Below are 20,000 nucleotides of genomic sequence, written 5' to 3' on the forward strand. Positions count from 1 at the left end.
CAGCAACAACGCAACTGGCATCCCGCGAGCTGCAACCTACCTGTCCCTTACCGTGTACAACATGACACAGACGACCTTCCTAATCAACGCTCTGTCGCGCACCAGCCCCTCGGGATGTCCCTTCTCTGCTGTCCGCGGTGCTGAAGGAGGCAGCGCGCGCTACTGTTTACCCCCGTCACCGCAGTGCCGACCGAGGCACCGATCCCTCTCTTCTGCCGTCCCGCGCCTTCAGAGCTGTCGCTTTCGCTAGCGGGTTACACTGCAGCGAGAGACACGACCCTCGCACCTACCTAAAGCACCTAAACCCGCACACCGGAACAATCTCCGCTGCCGCTGGATAATATATCTCGCGTCTCAGAAAGCGGGGCAGAGAGACGCTGTGAAATGACCCGCGTGAATGTCTGCATGCGCAGGGAGTATCGGTTTCATCTCGGGAAAGAGGCATGTCGTGTGCCTTCACGCGGAATCACTCACAGATGCTCGCGCATTGACACCCGCATCCTCCCGCTCTGTTGCTTTCCGCGCGTCATTTACCGGAACACTGAAACCCAGAGACACTCTCGTCAGTGAATGAAAGATTACCCACCTTTCCCGCTCACGTCCTTCCTTTCGCGCGCTGCATGCTCAGATGCTCGTTAACAATCAGTGGCGATGGACAGAACAGTAGCCGAATGCCGCGACCGACCGGAGCCAGTGCTCTTCACGTCTTCGTGTCACGCACCAACCCTGCCAGGCGTACACACATATCACGCCCCCTTGCACACACACACACACACACACACACACTTCAATAGGGACAGAGTTCCCGTTGGCTCCACGAGACAGCTACCCATACGTCTGGTTCTCGTGCCTTCATGTTTGTTCAGTACAAAAGGACACAATCACCCGCGTTTCTCAATCAAGAACTCCGAGACTGAAAACGCCAACACTCAATAAAAGAGTTTACAGTTTTTCTCATTCGCTTTGGTGCTTTTCTCAGATCAGAATGAAAATTCTCATAACTATTAGTTCAACCTCCACAACATTTGATCATTTGTGCACATCATAGTAGCAATTTCTCCTTCCTCTGAACAAAATACACATGCTTTTAGACATGTATCAGTTGCTTTGTCATGTCAGTCAAAATGAACTATACTTATGGATGCTAAATAGTCGTTCCCAATAAAATGAATCCTAAATAGTCGTTCCCAATAAAATGAATAGTCTTCATTTCATTGCTTGAGTTCATTGATTACGTACAAAATTGGTGAACTAGTTATCAAATTCTATCACAATGCTGTAGAATTGCAAAGAGCATATAATAAAAATGTGAAATGTACATCAGTGTCTTGTACTCACTTACTCTCCTAACTACAGCAATTTCTAACTTTCCTGTAGTTTTCGGTCCGTGTAACGCTTTGCAGTGCTTTGTTCTATTTGCTCCATCCATCTGATCCAAATAAAAAATGTGTTCAATAATCCAATTTTCAATTTTTTTTAAATGGTCAGCAAATAGATAATTGCTGCTATTTTCTAAATGTGTCATTAGTCACGCAAGATTAAGAAAAGTAAACAAAAGTAAAATTCAGTTACAGTTTTTCTCAGTCGCTTTGGTGCTTTTTTCAGATCAGAATGAAAATTCTCATAACTATTAGTTCAACCTCCACAACATTTAGTCATTTGTGCACATCAGAGTAGCAAATTCTCCTTCCTCTGAACAAATTGCAAATGCTTTTGGACATGTATCAGTTGCTTTCATACAATTGTCTGCTGTTTTTTAAAATTATCATTTGCTTATGTCATGTCAGTCAAAATGAACTATACTTATGGATATTGAATAGTCGTTCCCTATAAAACTAATAGTCTTCATTTCATTGCTTGAGTCATTACATACAAAATTGGTGAACTAGTTATCAAATTCTGTCAAAATGCTGTAGAATTGCAAAGAGCATACAGTAAAAATGTACGTATTCAGTGTCTTGTACTCACTTACTCCCCTAACTACAGCAATGTGTAAATTTACTGTAGTTTTCAAATGGCTGTACAAGTACTGTATAGTGCTGTCTTGAGCATGTTCAGGTAGCGTCACCAAGTTCTGACCTTTTTTTTTGCATTGGAAAACACTGAGAGAACTGTCATAATGAAAACATGACAAAGCCATTTGACTATCTTGTTCATAAACGATGGTGTCAAGACTTCTCATTTTGATGACACTGGCAGTTTCATTGACATAAATACTTGCTTTGAGGAATGGACTATCCATTTTGAGCAAGTGACGCACTTTTGCAGGTCATCCACTAGGTTTTGCAGTTTGCACTAATTGTTTTGAGAAATGCACTAACTGCTGTGCAAATGTTAATAGTGATGTGAGAATAGCACCAAAGCGACTGAGAAAAACTGTAATATTGGATTTTTGCCGGGTTTTTTTTTTACTGTTTTTGTTGGGCTGAACCACGCGTGGGGGCGGGGGAGGGGGGCTGATACATATTGGCGCGCGGTGTTGGTAATCACATTTTATCAGCGGATGTAGAGATAGAGGGCTATCAAACACAGTTCAGCTTGTATCAAGGTGCCAAGCGATTGATAATGTCAGCTCGAGATCAGAACCTTATGCAGAGGGAGACATTGCTGCGTCCTGACACTTATGAGTAGGCCTACGTGCTAGCCTATGTTCTGGGAGGCTTTGAAGACCTATAGCATTACCAATGGACTTGAGCCCTAGCCTACAGGCCAATGTAGGCTATTTTCTGTTGAAATTAATAAATTGATAAACTGATAAATTAGGCTCACTGTTGTGTCTTCGTTTAGCCTAATGAAACCTAGTCTAGCGTAAAGCGTTAAATAAGCAAAAATGTCATGTCAAACAGTGCTTGGGGTAGCCTGTATAGCCCGGTATAGCCAACACTGACGTCGATGGCAAAGCATTCTGCTTTGGGGAATTATTTGGTATGGCATGGCCATGGTATTCAAATATAGGCTAGGGCCTACTGTAGATATGTTCAACATAGGCTGAAAGTTATGTTTAACGTGCCTTCTCCCAATATGTTTTAGTTATTCTCTCTCTCGCTCTCTTCCACCATCTAGCCTGGCCCAGCTAGATGGTGTTCTCCCCCCGGTGCTCGTGGTTCAGTCCAACCACAAGGGCAAAAAAGGGAAATTAGAAAATTGACGCATCATTTCAATTTTTTACTTTTGAACAGAAAACCGTAACTGTGCTCAATTGAAAATCAAAATAAGCAACAATAACCCATACTGTGCCGTCCTAAAGAATGGACAACGGATTTTTAAGCCTATTTTTATATTTTTTCATGTGAGTTCTGCAAATAGAACATAGCACTGCAAAGCGTTACACGGACTGTTTTTAAATGGCTGTACAACTGCATAGTGCTGTCTTGAGCATGTTCAGGTAGTGTCACCGAGTTCTGACCTTTTTTTGCATGGGAAAACATTGAGAGAATAAACTGCCATAATGAAAACATGACAAAGCCATTTGACTATCTTGTTCATAAACGATAGTGTCAAGACTTCTCATTTTGATTTTGACACTGGCAGTTTCATTGACATAAATACTTGCTTTTGAGGAATGGACTATCCATTTTGAGCAAGTAACCTGCTTTTGCAGGTTATCCACTAGGTTTTGCAGTTTGCACTAATTGTTTTGAGAAATGCACTAACTGCTGTGCAAATGTTAATAGTGATGTGAGAAAAGCACCAAAGCGACTGAGAAAAACTGTAACACTCCTCACTCTTCAAACACACACACACATGCACACACACACACACACACAAGGCCGTGATAAATTATTTAATAGTGCTTGTTCTTTTTTACATAACTACTGTATCAGTTGGCAAAATTGCTTTGAAAGAGTCATGCCCACATCAATAGACAGACAGATATATATATAGATAGATAGATAGATAGATAGATAGATAGATAGATAGATAGTTTCAGATTAAAGTGAATGGAGCTCTGAGCAGTGTCTCAGTGAATATGTAAGTATTATGTGAGCACGAGCAGAACACACTAACACACACACACACACACACACACACCGGTATCTGTGGTGAACTGGTGTGTGTCCCGTGTCCTCCATCTTCCCTACAGCGGAGCTGGGGATCCTCGCGCGCTCCTGTGTTTACACGGGCGATTAAGAATCTGCCGGGATCCCGGCGGGCCACCTCACCTGTCCAGTGTCTGGAGATGAAGCTCTATTGATTGCTCGCTCACCCGTCACTAACACTCTACTCTCTCGCGCCATTTCACTTCCACGAGGAAGGAAGCGCGAGTGCAAGCGAGATGATGGGCCTGCTGGTGCGTTGTGTGGTGCCTTGCATAAAGAGCGCGCCAAAGCCAAAGTATACCTGGTGTGGTCATCTACTTACAGCAACACCAAAGAGTTTTTTGTACCTTAAAATAATGTTTTCAAAATCGTTTCAGTAGTTCATCAACTCGTAACAGGGTGAACGGCACTCCATTCGCTTCGCGGCCCTCTATCGGCTATAACCGCACTATGTAAGTTTGCCGGATCGGGTAGCGATGGAATGAGACAAATTTGACTCGCATCTGATGTCGCAATACATCGTACTTTCAATCATGCAACATATTCTACCTTGTCTGTGGACATTGTTATTTGCAAAGCCGGTGCTGGATTAACAAATAGTGCGTGCGACAGAGGAAAAGTTCTTTGGTGTTGCTTTAAGACTGTTGGTGTCGTTAAAGATAAAGACCAACAATCACATTACAAACTCTCAGAAACACAAACACACAAACTCGCAGATACACACAGACACAAACTTGCAGATAAACACACACACAAACTCTCAGAGACATACGCACAAAGAAACTGGCTAGCGAGCCACCGACAGCAGGCCACCGACAGCAGCAGCAAAATCACCGTGTCGTCCCCGCGGACATGGGCCCGCTCCCCGTAATCGTGCTGAGCACCTCATACCATTAGGATGATATGACATCATAAGCCGGACGCTTCGGGATGCTCACGGAGTGTTTCGGGGGGAGGGGAGCTCCGGGACACGGCCGAAACCGGGAGGACTCCACGGTAAGCGGATTGGGTGGTCACGGTCAGACAGTCCAGGTGCCAATTTAAAAACTGACACCGCCACTCCATCATTACATGCACGACGATCGGCCGGACCTGTATCATCTGAGACCCGGCAGACAGCGGCAAACTCTTTCTCACACACACACACACACACACACACAATACACGCATGTCCCACATAATTTTAGGAAGTTACACAAACACACGCAAAAGCATTGACACACACACACATAAACAATCGGGAGAGACATACCGTGGGAGATGTTTTCCGCGACGCTCCTCAGACTGTGAGCAGCGGAAACATCACGCTCGTGATTAATCCACTTTTTACCATGGCAACTGAAGCATCCTCTGTCTCCCCTCCTCTCCCGTTCTCTCTCTCTCTCTCTCTCTCTCTCTCTCTCTCTCCCACACAGGGACGGAACCACCAGTGGGGGACAGTTCTTGACCCTTCTGATGAGCGTCACGGGATCAATGGGCGCGCGTTGACCCACTAATCAAAACAGTTTATTCCCATTAGAGCGAGAGCATGGCGTCGCGCGGGGGCTGCGGGGCACAGTAGACACTGACCGCTGGGATTTAACATCTGATTTGGCTCGGATTAATATGCGTGCCAAGCGCGCGCTGGATTAGAGTCCATTAAAAGCGCAAAACACTCTGGTAGTTCTGTAGATAGATCGCTCACGATGATGTGCTGCGCGTGCACACACACACAAAAGCAACACATCCCTCATGCACCTGTGTTGTCTCTCGCTCACAAACGCAGCCTCCACCGTCTCAAGTAGCCTAGGCTAGGCCTTTACAGTACGTCCACGTCCGAATGCTCAACACATCAGTGTGCCTGTGAGGAAGAATACAGAGAGGAGAAAAAGAAAGAGGGCGAGAGAGAGAGAATGAGAGAGAGAGAATGAGAGAGTAAGAGACACTTTGGAATTTGCATTTGAGATGTTCCTCAATTTGTGTGTGTGTGTGTGTGAGAGATGTTGTCACCCAATTTGTGTATGTGTGTGTGTGTGTGTGTGTGTGTGAGATGTTGAAAAATAAAAAGATAACCGCACTGTTATAAGCTCCCAGAGTGGTTTATTAACAACATTTTGACCAGAGGTCTGTGTCATGTATCCTTTGTGTGTGTATGTGTGTTTCTTCGTCAGGTATCCTCTGGTTGAAACATCTTCGCCAGGTATCCTCTGTGTGTGTGTGTGTGTGTGTGTTTTCGTCAGGTATCCTCTGTGTGTGTGTGTGTGTGTGTGTGTGTGTGTCTTCGTCAGGTATCCTCTGGTTGAAACATCTTCGCCAGGTATCCTCTGTGTGTGTGTGTGTGTTTTCGTCAGGTATCCTCTGTGTGTGTGTGTGTGTGTGTGTGTGTGTGTGTGTGTGTCTTCGTCAGGTATCCTTTGGTCGATTATCCGGTGGTTAATTTTTCAATTGTCAGCTAAGCCTTATGTTTAAATTGTAGATGTGTGTGCACCTCACTCATTGTCTCCAATAACACACATTTTCTTAAAGCTGCAGTTGGCAAGATTTTTTTGATCATATTCACTGAAACCGACACTATGCTCCGACAGAACAACATAAATCAGCCGGTTTTAGAAAAAACCCGCACTTCTACCTCCACCTAGAGCCTGTTATTTGTTTTGCAAAAGTCCACAGCTCCCGGTTCTTCTGATCCAATCAGAGCAGGGCTGTGTGAGATCTGATTGTCAATCACAGTCTGGAACGCACTGACGAGCACAAACTCGGTGGTAGTGGGGGAGGGGCATGTCCCCTCAATCTGTCAGACTTGCCAACTGCAGCTTTAAAGCAGCACCCCCTACAGGAAGGAAATGGTCATTTCACTCGTGCAAGACGATGCACTGTCCAGAACATATGGGCAAAATTACGTTTTCACTGAAAAAGAAGAACAAACCCAATTTGACCCAAGTATGTGTGTGTGTGTGTGTGTGTGTGAGAGAGAGAGAGAGAGAGAGAGGAGAGAAAGAAAGTTAGTAGAAAAACTCTAACGTTCAAATATGAACACACACACACACACAGTGCTCTACCCCCACCTTTAACACACACACACACACACACACACACACACACAGCACTCTATCCCCACCTTTAACACACACACACACACACACACACACACACAGCACTCAACCCTTACCTTTAACACACACACACATACACAGGGGCACTGAATGTTTTTTTTGGGTCACACTTTCACGTTGGAATAGTTTCCAGTTTCACTACCATCAAGGTCACGTCACTATAGCAACTGTCCAGAGCTGTCACCACGGAGATTTCACTTGCACCTGTGGGATGTCAGAGCAGCATGAGTTCCTCCTGTGCAGGAACTATAGTGCCCATCAGGAAAACTCCTCCACCTCCTGTGCAGGAACTATAGTGCCCATCAGGAACCTCCACCTCCTGTGCAGGAACTATAGTGCCCATCAGGAACCTCCTCCTCCTGTGCAGGAACCTCCACCTCCTCCTCCTCCACTTTTATGAAATAGTTCTTCATTCTTACACACACACACACTTTTCAAGTCAAGTCAAGTCAAGTTTATTTATATAGCGCATTTCAAACACAGAGGTCATTCAATGTTCTTTATATAAACAAAAGCAAACAGGAATAGCTGATAAAAGAATAGAATAATTAATAAGCAAAAACAAATGCAAAAGTAGCAAAAAAGTAATAAAAGTACAAGGCAGATTCAGAATTTGTAACTCGGCACAGTAAGCAGAAAGCATCTGAGAACAGTTTGGTCTTAAGTCTAGATTTAAAACTGGCTACAGGCCTTTTTTTGATGTCATCCGAAAGTTTATTCCACAGCTGAGCCGCATAGCAGCTAAAAGCTGCTTCACCATGTTTAGTTCTAACCACAGGTTTTACTAACAGGTTTTTCACCTGGGACCTGAGAGGACGAGAAGGTGTGTACTGCTGAAGCATGTCTGACAGGTATTTAGGTCCTGCTCCATTTACTGATTTATAAACAAGCAATAGTGCTTTAAAGTCAATTCTGTGACTTACTGGAAGCCAGTGCAAGGACTTAAGAATTGGAGTAATGTGGTCAGTTCTTTTAGTTTTTGCTAGAACCCTAACTGCTGCATTTTGTATCACCTAAAGCTGTTTGATAGTCTTTTTTATGAAGACCTGTGAACAGTCCATTGCAGCAATCAACCCTGCTGGAGATAAATGCATGAACTCTAAGTCGTGTTTTGACATCAGCCCTCTAAGTTGGGCAATATTTGTTAAATAGTTTTCTGAAATAGTTCTTCATCCTTACACACACACACACACACACACACTTTTCTTCATCCTTACACACACACACTTTTCTGAAATAGTTCTTCATTCTTACACACACACACACTTTTCTGAAATTCTTACACACACACACACACACACACACTTTTCTGAAATAGTTCTTCATTCTTACACACACACACTTTTCTGAAATAGTTCTTCATTCTTACACACACACACTTTTCTGAAATTCTTACACACACTTTTCTGAAATAGTTCTTCATTCTTACACACACACACACACACTTTTCTGAAATTCTTACACACACACACACACACACTTTTCTGAAATAGTTATTCATTCTTACACACACTGTGACAGAGCGCAGTGCGCCTGTCACTTGATCTGACAAATCTCCCGACACGGTATGGACAATAAGACTCAACATTTAAACAAAACGAGAAATTTTACATTAATATGATCTGGGGGGATGATTGGCATGACTGTGGACAATGTAATTTGTACCAAGCCAATATCATGTGAATGAATGTATGTATGTACAGAGGGCTGAATGTTTGGATGCGTGGTGAAGGGAAGTAGGAATGGAATATTTGTTATCGGTAAGAGTGCTAAAAGGTATTTGTTTGCATAGCGTGACATCAATGCAGTTTGGGGGTTGCAAGCGCGCACATAACATCTTAAGGTAACTTCTTAAATGTGTCATTGCATGTTAATGCTGTACTAGCGAATGTTCTCACCGGTCTTCATGGCGGCCTTCCGTGTACAGGGGGCAAGCCGGTTTGCAGACGGTGAGACCTTTTTCAATATTCGGGGCGTGCTCCCGTAGGCAAGCGCTCATTAGCGCAGGGGTGTTTGTGGCAAACTTTTCTTTTCATTGTTTTCTTTTGGAATCGCAGTTTTTTGTTAATGCGCAAGGGTTTCTAAGAGATGAAATATTTGTTTCAAGATGTTAATTTAATTGTGACCGTGATTTGGTTGTGACCAGTGCTATTTAATGCCTGGGGTTGCTTTAGTAGAGAGATGCGTCTCTGACGAGAGAGGACGTAAGTACTGTTGCTATAACAGGGGCCTAGAAGCGTGGGCATTGTCCTATCTTTGTTTTCTGTTTGTCCAGTGTTTGTTTGTTAATTGTTCGTCACTTAAACCTGCCGGTAGCCTACCAGTTAATAATAATAACAAAAAAAGTCGTAATTGGCACTTGGATTTCCACCTGAGTCTTCTCTCCACCTGCTTGGACACACACTCCTTTACACGCACACTTTTCTGAAATAGTTCTTCATTCTTACACACAGACACTTTTCTGAAATACTTACACACACTTTTCTGAAATAGTTCTTCATTCTTACACACACACACACACTTTTTTGAAATAGTTCTTCATTCTTACACACACACTTTTCTGAAATAGTGCTTCATTCTTACACACACACACACACACACTTTTCTGAAATTCTTACATTTAAATTCTTTATTTGGATTAGAAGATAAGCATATATCATGGCATAATCCAAATGTGATTGAAATGTGTACAACAGCAGCCACACACACTTTTTTGAAATAGTTCTTCATTCTTACACACACACACACTTTTCTGAAATAGTTCTTCATTCTTACACACAGCCCCTCAATATGGGCAAGAGCCAATGCGTGGGAAGCAGCTATGTGTGTGTGTGTGTTTCTTTGTTTTGGTGTGTGTGTGTGTGTCTCTCTCTTTTTGTTTTGGTGTGAGTGTGTGTGTGTGTGTGTGTGTGTGTGTGTGTGTGTTTCTCTCTCTCTCTCTCTCTCTTTTTGTTTTGGTGTGAGTGTGTGTGTGTGTGTGTGTCTCTCTCTCTTTCTCTCTTTGTTTTGGTGTGAGGACTTCTAACTAATCTTTGGTTATTGTTTGCCTGACTGGTGTGAGTGTGTGTGTGTGTGTGTTTGTGTGTGTGTGTGTGTGTGTGTGTGTGTGTGCGTGTCTGTCTGTCTGTCTGTCTGTGTGTGTGTGTGTGTGTGTGTGTGTCTGTCTGTCTGTCTGTCTGTCTGTCTGTGTATTTGTGTGTGTGTGTGTGTGTGTGTGTGTGTGTGTGTGTGTGTGTGTGTTACAAAGCACAAATGTTACAGCAAATCAATTAAGCTATTCAATGACATTTGCAGACACTATTGGATAATCTTTGTTTCCATGGAAACTGGCTTGATATATACATACACACATATATATATATATATATATACACTGTGTCTAGGTGGGAGACTGCTTTGGAGTGGGGGCTGTCACACACACACACACACACACACACACACACACAAACGCACATCCACACACACACAAACACAAACACATACAAACACTTCCAAAGACACACACACACAATAATTCAAACATCAGAGACTATGAAGAGAAAACAGCTATGGAAATGTCCATTACCCCCCCCCCCACCACCACCACCACCACCACACACCAGTGTTGTAATGTAACGGAGTACAAATACTTCGTTACTGTACTTAAGTAGAAATTTCACGTATCTGTACTTTACTTCGCTATTTAAATTTATGTCAACTTCCACTTTTACTCCACTACATTTCCTAGATAAAATGTATACTTTTACTCCGTTATATTTCCACTAAGCATCTTCGTTACTCGTTACTAAAACATAAAATTAGAAAAAATGTGTGCGACTGCAACAAGGGAGGTTTGGCGAATCACTGCTCCTAGATTGCATTACGCACGCTGCCCGCTCTATTTCAGCTCTTGTTTGTTGCTAAAGGAGGAGAACGCACAACTGAAACCGCCATGGAAGCACGAGCACCTACTGGAGGACCTCCCGTTATCATAGATGACCCGACGATAGTGGTGAACTCGGTGAACAGGGTAGTGGTAAATATAACGTCATACACCCGTGGCCATATTTGCAAGAAATGTTTCTGTACATCGGCTACCTGCCCTAGCGGCCTGTGAAAGGCTATTTATCCATAGCATCGCAGGAGTTGTCTTCAGTCCAAGAAGAGTAAGACTGAATCAGGCCTGGGGTGGGTAATCAGGAGAATTCCCAGTGTGCTGCTTCACTTTTGGCCCGGTCGAGGAAACAAATATTGACATTTGTCACGTTAGTCTATCTTTTTTCTTAAAGTAGGACACGTTCCGCATTCTGTGCATGACACCAATGCAATGCCTCTGCATGGGTTGTAGCCTACGTGAGGGAGTTCTCCCCTCCCCAAAAAGAGTTGGTTGGGTCCATATAGTCTTTTCCAAAAAGTTTTCTCAGATACGGATAACCAAGCCGGCCCTACAGTAGACACAAGCGTTAGGAAGGATGGAGGGTACAAAGAGGCCAGGAGAGAGATCAACCAGTCGACCACTGAAAATGATGAGCCCGAAATTAGTGATGAGGAGGCCATGACTACAGGGACAAGTAGAGAGGATAAATTAAAGTTATTTAATGTAAGAAAGAGCAATTACCCTACATGATAAACCTATATGCCTTGTTTGCTCAGTAGTAAAGGAGTAGGCTAAATCACCAAACAACAATATAGCCTACCCATGCAAAAAACATGTAGCCTAAACATTAGTTCAATATGCCTCTTTGTGGAAGCATGGGATAGGCTACATTTCAAAGGCTTTCTTTCTTTCTTTCTTTCTTTCTGTTTTGGTAACTAGTAGGAATATTTTGGTAATAGTGGAATATTTTTTGTTAACTTCTCAGTTGAAGTGAATTATTATATAACCTTTACACATTTGTTGAACCATGGTACTAATAAAAACTACAGGATAGTAAGAGCTGAAATGTTGCTTAATTTATCCAATTTCCACCACTATGGTGGGTCTTGGGCCTGAAACTCCCGGGCACTGAATTCTGGCAACTTTGAAAACCAGCTTCTTTCGTAAGCCCTAGAAATGCTCATGCCACATGACCAAAATGTTTTCCCTACAAGCAGGTCATTTTTTTTTTTTTTGTGAAAGAAATAAGTTATTTATTTTTCATTTCAGAGAATTGTGCCTAAAAAGTCCTAGAAAAGAATGTGATTTGATTTGATGAGTGAGATTAAGAAGATATGGGAACCCTGAATATGCTTTATGCTTTACTATAAGAAAGCCAAAATAAAGTTTACAATAAAAGTTCAAAATAAAACCGCTTGCTTTTTACTTTTTACTTTTACTTCAAATACTTAAGTACATTAAATATCAGAAAATTACTTTTGATACTTAAGTACAGTATATATCAGATACTTTAAGACTTTTACTTAAGTAATATTCTAAAAGGCAACTTTCACTTCTACCAAAGTCTTTTTCTAGTACGATACTTGTACTTTTACTCAAGTATTGCTTTCTAGTACTTTATACAACACTGCCACACACACACACACACACACACACACAATATATATATATATATATATATATATATAAACAAACACACAAAATAAAATTATCAGAGTAAACACACACTCTCTACTACACACACATATCAAACGGCACTGAGAACTCTGACACTGAGACACACTGACTACAACTTCATTGATACCTTTTCACGCCTGTCTTTAGCGCCACCTCCTGGCACAATGTGCAATTGCAAATAATTTTTTAAATCATTGTAGCTACAACAACCGCAACCACAATAATCATTATAATGACAATACTACTACTAATAATATTAACATGCGGTTAGAACGAGCTTGGCTATAAGTCTGTGTGTGCATGTGTGTGTGTGTGTGTGTGTGAGAGAGAGAGAGAGAGAGAGAGAGAGAGAGAGAGAGAGAGTGTGAGTACGACTACGTTGTTTCCTCACTTCATCCCAGCGGAGAGCGCGAGGCCCTAAGGGCTGAGGTAATCCTATGATGTTAGTTCCTATGCGCGAGGGCCCACTCCACTCGCCTCTCGAGCGGGGATTAGCCCTACCTCGTGCCCCTTTATGGGAGCATGTGACGGGCTTATGATCCATGCATGCGCCTGCGCGCGCACGGACCAGTGCATGACGAACCGGGTCATCTCCTTCCCCCCTCTCCCTCTTTAGACCCCCATACCATCAAAACCTCTCTCTCTCACACACACACACACACTGGACTAGGCGAAGGGTGATCAGGTGTGATTCTGTCAGTGCTGTTATAGCACTAAGATATAAATCTGCTAAATGACACGTGTGCCATCACAGACCAGAGGTCGCGAGCTCCGCTCTGCAGGGCCGCGAGAATTAAGGCTGAACACTGCAGGTTACTAGGCCTGGAGGCACGAGCACGCCCACTCACTAGATGTTTTCCCTTTCCTCCCGTTACGGCTGTACTCGGTTCCTCTGCCCGGTCCTGGGGTTCGCAGTGGCCAACCCAATTCTCTCACACTCCACTCATGCGCACACATTCCAGAAACCGGGACGGGCGGGGGGCAACGGTCTCGAGACAGAACGAGACTGGATTGAGGGATTTTATCCCGAGCATGTGACGGGCCCAGGGCTGTGTGTGTGTGTGTGTGTGTTTGAATGAAAGGAAATAACTGTGTGTGTGTGTGCGTGTGTGTGAGAGAGAATGTGTGTGTTTATGCCTGAGGGGAGTGTGTGTGTGTGTGTGGGAGAGGGAGAGGGTGTACTGGCCGAGGTATATATCTTTTACTCACATCTTCTTCTCTTTCTCGCTAATTAGTGTGATTAGTGCATGACCGTAGCGCTCGCTCTCCTCCGCCCGTAGTTAGGTAGTCATGAGGCGCTTACTTCTGCTCGGGCTCTGCTGCCTTCTCGCGCCCCGGCTCTCCTGGCAGCAGCTCCCCCGGCCGTGCGCGAGCGTGGAGGCCCTCACATCCAAAGAGTGCTGCCCTGTGTGGTCGGGAGACGGCTCCACGTGCGGGGCTAACTCGGGCCGGGGTTTCTGTCAGAACGTGGTGGTGTCGGACCTGCCCAACGGGCCGCAGTACCCGCACCAGAACGTGGACGACCGCGAGCGCTGGCCGCTGGTCTTCTTCAACCGCACCTGCCAGTGCGCAGGGAACTACATGGGCTTCGACTGCGGCGACTGCAAGTTCGGCTTCTTCGGGGCCAACTGCGCCGAGCGACGGGAGTCCGTGCGCAGGAACATTCTGCAGTTGTCGGTACCGGAGCGCCAGCGTTTCATCTCCTACCTCAACCTGGCCAAGACCACCATCAGCCCGGACTACGTCATCATCACAGGCACCCACGAGCAGATGGAGAATGGCACGAGGCCCATGTTCGCGGACGCCAGTGTGTACGACCTGTTTGTGTGGATGCACTACTACGTCTCACGAGACACGCTCCTCGGTGGGCCCGGGAATGTGTGGGAGAACATAGACTTCGCGCACGAAGCTGCGGCGTTCCTCCCGTGGCACCGAGTGTACCTGTTGCTGTGGGAGCATCAGATCCGTAAGGTCACGGGAGATTTCAACTTCACCATCCCCTACTGGGACTGGCGGGATGCGCGCGACTGCCAGGTGTGCACGGATGAGCTGATGGGCGCGAGGAGCCCACTCAATCCGAACCTCATCAGTCCCGCTTCCGTCTTCTCCTCCTGGAAGGTAGGTTAGTTCTCGCAGTGTGTGTGTGTGTGTGTGTGTGTGTTGTGGTTATGGGTTATGAGGCTGGTGTGAACGTAAGCTATACTGTACGAGGCTGGGATGTGTGTGTGTGTGTGTGTGTGTGTATGATAGGCTGTAGTGTAAAAATAGAATAGTGTATAAATGGCATGGATTCCTCTAGGCATGTAGATGATTGCTGATTCGGAACAGTGCTTGGCAAGTTAGCATCTTCTCTTTCTCTCTCTCTCTCTCTCTCTCTGTGTGTGTGTGTTACAGGTTTTCACAATTGCTTAAAACACTTCTTTTTTTTAAAACCTGCCACACTTTTCTCAAAACTATAAACACAAATCCCAAATCACAAGCTACATTCACAAAACCTCTGATAACCTCTGCAAAACTGAATAATCGCCTCAAACAGTTGTAGTAGCTGTGCTCAAAACCAAACACTGTCTTCAGATCATCTCACAAAGCAGTCAGAATGAAAACACTACTGAGCAGTCATTACACACTCATCAAACAAAGGAATCAAACAAAGGAAAACACAGTGTTCAGGGCAGCTTATGTAGCTCCAGGAAAAATGTTCATTGTTTACAATACAGTAAATACATTTTGCATCTAAAAAACAAAACAAAACAAAAATATGTCAGATCTCAGTGGATTCAACATTTACTGTAAATCCACTAAATATATAGTATTGAAAATGGGCGTGTGTTTACAGTTTTGAGAAAAAGAGTGGAAGGTTTCAAAAAACGTGTTTTAGCAATTGTGAAAAACTTTATACCGGAAAAGATAGGCATTTCAGTACTGTAAATGAGAAGTACATTGCAGTCTTGCAGTCATTGTAGTTTCTGTCCATTGTTGATAAGACCCTAACTGTTCAGCAACCTGTTTACACTCTGAACTGGCTTATTGGTTGTCACATCATTAGACACAAGTGTTTTGGGTCGTGGTGTTCAATTGGGGACCGCTGTGTTTTAATTGTGTTCACCTTCCGACTTGTTTGGTTAACAATATAATTAAGAAGTGCATCACAATGTACAATGTGTTTAGCGTTTTGCAAAAAGGGTTAATGAGTTTGTAGTCTGTGTAGGCTAGTCTATGGGTTTGCCAACAAAAGAGATTAATTCAATAAATGTGTTCAGGTATTTGGGAATTTGATTCATAGAATGGGGTTTAGTGTTTTTAGCAACTGTGAAAAACTGTAATTGATAATCCAGTTGGGAGTCTGGTTGATTCTAATAGCTTGAGTCGTGCAAATGCAGTGAATACACGCTGAGTGGCTGTCTGATGCGCGTGGTCTCCCGGCGCCGGAGGGGATCGGTATCGAGACCGGGGGAAGGTGCATCATGACAAATCAGTTGCTAGCGAGTCAATGAGCGCTAGTTTTAGGATCTTAAGGCCAACCTAACTTAGGGTTACCTTACTAACTTAAGTTTGTATGCTATAGGGCTTGGCTACATCTGAAGACACAAAACATGATCTTTGCTTGGACCTTATTTTGTTTCTGTTTCAGGTATTTGACATTTTAATTTTCAAACGTTGAACGTTTAACATAGCCTGGCGGGCCATCCTATATCATTGAAATGTATAGTCTGGAATCGAATCATTCACCTGCTTAATCCAAGGGGCGGGCAGAGAATTGTCTTTCAAACTGCCTAGGCATGCAATAGGCCAGCGCTACGACCATATCCGTATCCGGTCGGCAAAACGGCAAATACATCCTTCTTCGAAAGGAATGACTTAAGTGCATTGTGTTGCTCTACTTTCAAAGAAAAGCACAAGTCCAACTCCTCCAAAGTTGACGGCAACGCCGATTCAAACAACCGCTCTTCGTTCGCCATAGCCACCTTCCTTGTTGTTCACCGTCGCAGGATGTCGTTATCCTGTTAAGCCCGCCTTAAGACTCTCTAACGAAATAGAGCGCTGTGATTGGAGAACATCCACGGTGTTAAGCCAATAGAAATTCCTATGGTTCGATACTAGACGTACAGGCTGAGCAAATTAATTTGCCGCCGCTAGGGTGCGTCTAGATTTCTAGGCTACGTTTAACACGTATTATGCCCGAAACACATGACACATGCCTCATAAGAGAAGAGGCGAGCATATTTTGGGCAGAGTTCAAACTGTCTGACGGCTACTTTTGGATAGCACCCGGTGGTCGCGAGATGCACTGAGCTGCGCCTGTGCCCGGGGGGATGCTGACGTCACAGCGGATACATAAAGGGGGGATTTTAGAACAGATGAGGCTTGATGCTGACGTCACAGCGGATACATAAAGGTAAACTCCTGCGGGCAGTGCCGCGCGCTGACAGCAGGCAGGGGAGCTCGTGACTGTTGTAAATGCGTGGGCGGTCGTCATGGGGCTGCCCCGTGCCAGAGGGCAGACCGCGCAGGGATGCACTGAATAACAGCATGGCTGCACATCACAGCTTTGGATCTGATGGTGGTCCATTAGGTTGGAGTAAGGGGAGTGAGGAAGCTTCTCCAACACACATATTGCACACTGCCCTCTCCTCACATACACAGCACACTATCCCACCTCCCCTGTCATCCCCCCAACACACACACCAAGACCCCTGGCAGTTGGGTTAGCCCCTTGAGCCGTGGATCTGCCCAAGGTTTCTTTCTTAGTAAGGGAGTTTTTCCTTGCCCCTGTTGCTCTTGGGTGCTCCTTGTTGGTGCCCCCCCCCAATCCCAATCCTCCCCCACCTTTTTTATGCAGCCCTTGCCACTTAATCTACTAAACCCCTCTTCTACTGCACTTTTTACCCCCCACATAAATGCACAAATAGGCTGACACCAGACATAATTTCACTGCATTTCTTACTTCCAGTAACTATATGCATGTGACAATAAACTTCCTTGTATCCTTGTAAGTGTGTATGTGTGTGTCAGTGTGTGGTGTTTGATGGTGTATAGGCCTATGTGTGTATGTGTGTGTGTGTGTTGTGTTTGATGGTGTGTTGTGTGTGTGTTGTGTTTGATGGTCTGTAGGCCTGTGTGTGTGTGTGTGTGTTGTGTTTGATGGTGTAGGTTAGTTTGATGGTGTAGCCTACAGGCCTATGTGTGGGATGTGTGTGTGTGTGTTGTGTTTGATGGTGTAGATTAGTTTGATGGTGTATGTGCAGGGTTTGAGTGATGTTTGTGTGTAATGGTGTAGATTTATGTGATGTGATGTGTTTACATGTGTGTGAAGTGTGTTTAATGATGTGATGTGTATGACTGGTTCTGAGATGTATGTGTGTAATGATGTGTATAGACTAGGGCTATCAAAACAACATGTTTGTTTCGATTAATTAATTACAAAAAGAATAGCGCGTTAAAAAAACAGCGCTGATTAATCGCATTTCGTAGTGACATTTGACCCAGTGTATGACCGACTAACTAACTAACCAACGAACTCCCTTACTTAAATCACTAACTTCGACTTAATTTGTTTGCACACTTGAAACAAAATGTCTTCACAGGTATGATGAAGGTGGTTACATTAATTTCCATTCCAATATCTTCACACATCACATTTCCGTTCGCACTGCTACACTGCTTTTCTTTGTCTCGTTTTTCCTGCTGTTTAGTTTCATCTTTTTCTACTCAACTACTTGAACTGCTCTATTTCTTATCCTGGACTACTGCCACCTACTGGATAGAAAAGGCAACAACATAGTAAATATGTAAACAAAAATCATATTTGAATGGCCAAAAAAAGGATAAATTGTGTGGGGTATATCACACATTTTCTTGGTGTCAGGGTAGCCTACTCTGCACATGTCATTGCCAGTGAGTGGAAACTTCAGTCGTTTGCATTTATTATGCTAAAAATCTGATACCAGGCACTACACTGATGCCTGCGCCAAAGGGGAAATTATAATAAGAGAGAGAGACGTTGAACTTTAAAGTCTAATGTTGGTTTAGATCTTTATTGATTCACTGCATGTGATTAGTTTAGATGAATTAATCACAGAATATGTAGTTAATTACAATAATTGATTTAATCGCTTGACAGCCCTGGTATAGACCCTTTCAACTGCAGAAACAAACATGCGGTCCTAAGGCATTTCTAGGGTGTGGCTAGCGTTTCATACAGCCTCAATACACAACGAGTGGGATATTGTGAAAGTACCAATTTCCGCCCCTTTCGTTCGAAAATTCAATAACAAGATGTTTTTAATACTTCACTACAATACTTCATGAACCTTCCATTTTCCAGCAGCCATAAATGTGTAGATTTGAACAAAATCTGGTTTGGTTCTTACTGGAAGCCTTTACTGCCTAAAATATTTAGTTTACTGTGCTCGGAGTTTGGTGCTGTGCCCTATTTCCAAACAGCTCTGGTTCGGGGATAGCTGCTCCACAACGGAACAAGTCCAGAGCGAACTTCCCGACCAAACATTTTGTGGGCGGGGATAAGTTTGGCTGGCATCCAGGCCAACCGAGAGCTTTTACAGTAATGGCTAGAATATGCGATTTTGTTCACCGTGCTCAGAGTTTGGTGCTGTGCCCTATTTAGTTCACCGTGCTCAGAGTTTGGTGCTGTGCCCTATTTAGTTCACCGTGCTCAGAGTTTGGTGCTGTGCCCTATTTAGTTCACCGTGCTCAGAGTTTGGTGCTGTGCCCTATTTAGTTCACCGTGCTCAGAGTTTGGGTCAACGGTCAGACCGAGAATCAAAATTCCACTGGAGCTCCTAGTGGTTTTGTAAATGCACAACACCGTTTATAGCTCTTTGAGTCACTGCACAATGTCATTTTTGGTGCAGAGATTATGTAGATACCCTTATAGATAGATAGATAGATAGATAGATTTAGACTTTATTGATCCCCAGGGGAAATTCAAGTTATGGTGTAGGTGCTTGCGTTTCTTTTGGAATCCGTCGTCTTGATTTGTATAGAAATGAATATTAAGTGACACAAAAGTGGCGAAAAAAGGGCACAGGGGGAAATCACAATCCCTTATCTGGCATGGGGGGGGAAATCACAATCCCTTATCTGGCATGGGGGGGGAAATCACAATCCCTTATCTGGCATGGGGGGGGAAATCACAATCCCTTATCTGGCATGGGGGGGAAATCACAATCCCTTATCTGGCATGGGGGGGGAAATCACAATCCCTTATCTGGCATGGGGGGGGAAATCACAATCCCTTATCTGGCATGGGGGGGAAATCACAATCCCTTATCTGGCATGGGGGGGGAAATCACAATCCCTTATCTGGCATGGGGG

The 20,000-nt window shown here is 44.0% G+C and overlaps 2 protein-coding genes across 2 annotated transcripts in view; one reads left to right on the forward strand and one right to left on the reverse strand.

Annotated features, from left to right (window-relative positions):
* Positions 1 to 659, reverse strand: part of grm5b (glutamate receptor, metabotropic 5b) — a 58,263-nt gene extending 57,604 nt beyond the window's left edge. Inside the window, exon 1 of the mRNA XM_076283099.1 lies at positions 587 to 659. The gene's annotated coding sequence lies outside the window, so the exon portion shown is untranslated. The remainder of the gene's footprint in view (positions 1 to 586) is intronic.
* Positions 660 to 13,955: 13,296 nt separating this feature from the next.
* Positions 13,956 to 20,000, forward strand: part of tyr (tyrosinase) — a 31,609-nt gene continuing 25,564 nt past the window's right edge. Inside the window, exon 1 of the mRNA XM_076283007.1 lies at positions 13,956 to 14,783. Within this exon, the coding sequence (XP_076139122.1) occupies positions 13,956 to 14,783 (828 nt within the window). The remainder of the gene's footprint in view (positions 14,784 to 20,000) is intronic.

Source organism: Alosa pseudoharengus, unplaced genomic scaffold (assembly GCF_046254945.1).
Source record: "Alosa pseudoharengus isolate Yale_2024_CS ecotype anadromous, Long Island Sound unplaced genomic scaffold, YU_APseudo_1.1 YU_APseudo_1.1_scf_13, whole genome shotgun sequence".
In the NCBI taxonomy this organism is placed as follows: domain Eukaryota; kingdom Metazoa; phylum Chordata; class Actinopteri; order Clupeiformes; family Clupeidae; genus Alosa; species Alosa pseudoharengus.